Raw genomic sequence first — 2973 nt, 5'->3', positions numbered from 1 at the left:
GGGGGGCCATGAACGAAGGATATATAGATTGATAGATACATAGGTCTGAAGACCTCGAGTCTTCTCTGTCCTTTGTTTTCTCCATTCGGCTAAAGATCTCGAAGAAGTAATGAAAGCTCCCTCTTAGAAAAGATCTCCCTATAGGCTGGACAGCTTAGAGGAGAGAACTTCCTCGGCATTGATCTGGGGAGGTATAGATAGATGTGAATATACAAGAAGATCGTTGAGGCTGAGAATAAGCGTTCAAGAGAATCTTTATCTTCTTTCTTTTCCGTCACCTGCTTTGTATGCTGACATCCCTATCATCTTTGTAAAGTAGTCTTGCTCTATTTCGACCCCTGCCCTGTCTTTAATCGCCGGTTAGGCAGGTATCAACCAGGAGCCCTTTCGAATGGAACTGCACACTAGTCGCCCCAAGTCCCCATCACACTGTCTCCATATTATTTTTATTATTATTAACGTTGTTTTTATACATATATCTGTGTATAGAAGATTTTGTAATCTTCTTGTAGTGAGAATACGTAAGAACATAGCAAATCGCTGTATGAGTCTTTACAGGGAAGCGTACGCACCTTCAGGAGGATACCTGCTTGACTTGACTCTTGAAAAGAGAGGTGTCGCCATTATGACGGGTGAAAAAAAGAGTTTTGTGAATGATGGAAAAGATAGATGTCTCTACTGTGATCTCGAAGACTATTACCCGATAGGAAGACATTTGTGGAAAGACGAGGCAAAAAAGGGTGAAGGGGAAGGTAAGAAAGAACATCCACACCGGGATGCAGGCGAGGGGTTTTTTCAAAAATCTCTACGTTTTTTTCTTCACCATTTCACTTCATACTCATCTATTTCTTCTATGAAATGATAGCTTTCGCGACTTCCTTTGCTTAAATAACATGACTTTGTTGTCTTGTTTTGTTGGTCTCCCGTTTCGTCGCTCCCGCCCGCGTCGTCAACCCGTGTGCGAGCAAGGCGGGGGCGAGGGCTACGGCTGTGGGGGGAAGAGAACTTATTCTGTAGAAGAAAAGCAGAGCAAGAGAGTTGCTTGTTTTTCTAGAAAGAGAAGCACGTGGACTTCGATTTCTCGCAGCCTGGATCGGAGGGGCCGTTTGTAGAGTGCACACGACCGGGATAAACCCCATCCTCCCCCCCTGGACGCAAACGAAAGTAAACACAACACAGAAAAGAGAAAGTGTAGCCATACTTCGCTTTTTGTTGTCATATGGATTGACTGATAGTTACCATCTGGCACACGCTGCAACCTGCAGAGGTCCGCTGTAATACTTAGTATACGAGCGAGTCGGTTGCCTCGAGAGTCGTTGATCGGCTGTCGGACCGCCGGGAAGTGTCCTCTCCCCTCGGACGCGCGACTGAAGAAGGCGCCTTCAAAAGGCCGAAGATAGGTCAGACTGACTGCGCTCACCTACACGTCTAGGCTATTGAGGAGCGGACTCTTTTTGAGCTGGGCTGTTCTCGCATGATAACTCGCTCTTCGGACAAAAGATGTCTACACCTTAAAAAAAAATCGAATCTGACAGTATCTTCGTAAGATGCCGCGGTAAGTACAGGTGCGCGTCTTCACGGGATCGAAAGAAGAGCATAGATTCGACACAGGCGCCACCGTTAGGCTTACCCTAGGGACTTGCAGGCAAACCTTTTCTCAACAAACTGGGTTGCAGAACTTCCACCTAGTGGCTACAAGCCCAGGCGTCCATAAGCTCGTTTAGCCTGGCTTCTCGCTTAGGGAAAGGAACAGCTTACGTGAATGTACGTGTGTTTGTGAGTATTTGTCTGTGCGCCTGTGTGTACCGGTACGAGCGTATGTATCTCCGCAGATTTGTATGCGTCGGTGTATGCATGCAGGGGCATCCAGATATGTGTACGCTCTCATTCTGTGTGCTGGAATGTGGTTGTTTTGTGATTTCAGTAGTCGTCTAGCAGGCAAGGTGCAACTCGCTGCACTCGGCCTGCTGGGCGGGGGCAGACTCTCTCGATTCTTCGGCGCGCAACGCCAGTCAGTTTGCGAACCAAACTCTCCAGTGTGAGGCGGCAACATCGCATTCACTCATATCTTTTCTTTCGACTCCGAAGCAGCTTCGGAGACGTGGTCCCTCATCCTCTTGCGGCCTCAACAGCAACCGATCTTACAGCCGTCAAAAGGAGCTCTGCCTTCTATAGCCAAACTTGACTGGGGTGCTCAGTGTCCCGTCTTGTTGGAATGGTCGTGCAGTCTGAAAGTTCATCTGTACGTAAGATGGCATTCCGGTTTTCGGAGTGCCCTCCTCATCCTCTCTCCCCTGGCGATCGTTCCCCTCCTCCCCGTGTGCCCTCTCAACACGGTTACCGGCAGGCTCTGCCCCGAGAGGAACAACTCCTCTCTCCGGCCACGGAATCACGGATGCGGAAGACGAGGAGAAGGGGGTCGATGAGGAGATGCACATGACGGAAGAATTCTGAAGAAGTCTTGGGCCATTTTCGGTAGCCGTGCTCAACAGAGAATATATTTGAGAGTGTGGCGGTTCCGTCCTTACTCCACTCGCGACGCGCGGGCCACAACGCGATTCCAAAGAAGGAAGACACTGTTTGTTTGACGCAGGCGAGGGAACGTAATATCTCAAGTTGCCATGCTCCTTGAACTCTTTTTACAGGCTCAAGAGCTGCTGTGTGATGATGAGGCGAACTCGGGTCTTCTTTTCTGTACGATTGCCACGCGTCTTCCGCTCCAACGACGGCGTGTCCACAGGAAAGATGACTGGACTTACACGGCCCCTCCGCTTCTGTGTCGTTTTGAGGACGACTGTCATGCCTCTGTGAACTTCTGCTCAGCGCAAAGGCGGTACCGGTAGCGTCTCACTACGGTCAACTATTCTCAAGTGGTACGTCTCTTTCTCGGTTTCTAGTCTAACAAGCATCTGTTACGTACTGCTGAAAACAGCGGGAGGCACGGGCAGGAGCTTGTTAGACTAGAAACCGAGA

General features: G+C 49.4%; 2 protein-coding genes across 2 annotated transcripts; both read left to right on the top strand.

Moving 5' to 3' along the window:
- The first annotated feature begins 13 nt into the window (after positions 1 to 13).
- Positions 14 to 958, top strand: CSUI_010329 (uncharacterized protein). Its single transcript, XM_068070434.1, has one exon. It carries the CDS (start codon positions 392 to 394, stop codon positions 860 to 862), a length of 471 nt encoding a protein of 156 aa, XP_067917591.1. The 5' UTR covers positions 14 to 391; the 3' UTR covers positions 863 to 958.
- A 442-nt stretch (positions 959 to 1400) lies between these two features.
- CSUI_010328 (uncharacterized protein) lies at positions 1401 to 2928 on the top strand. The gene is made up of 2 exons (XM_068070433.1): positions 1401 to 1555; positions 1925 to 2928. The coding sequence occupies exon 2, from the start codon at positions 2216 to 2218 to the stop codon at positions 2438 to 2440; it is 225 nt and encodes a 74-aa protein (XP_067917590.1). The 5' UTR covers positions 1401 to 1555; positions 1925 to 2215; the 3' UTR covers positions 2441 to 2928.
- The last annotated feature ends 45 nt before the right edge of the window (positions 2929 to 2973 follow it).

Source organism: Cystoisospora suis (assembly GCF_002600585.1).
Source record: "Cystoisospora suis strain Wien I chromosome Unknown contig_7162, whole genome shotgun sequence".
Taxonomy (NCBI): Eukaryota; Apicomplexa; class Conoidasida; order Eucoccidiorida; family Sarcocystidae; genus Cystoisospora; species Cystoisospora suis.
Note: the sequence above shows the minus strand (reverse complement) of the source record. Positions and strands in the feature narration are given on the sequence as shown.

What these genes read in the sequence shown, in the direction of transcription:
- CSUI_010329 (XM_068070434.1), top strand. Translation starts at nt 392, where the DNA reads ATGGAACTGCACACTAGTCGCCCCAAGTCCCCATCACACTGTCTCCAT.
- CSUI_010328 (XM_068070433.1), top strand. Translation starts at nt 2,216, where the DNA reads ATGGTCGTGCAGTCTGAAAGTTCATCTGTACGTAAGATGGCATTCCGG.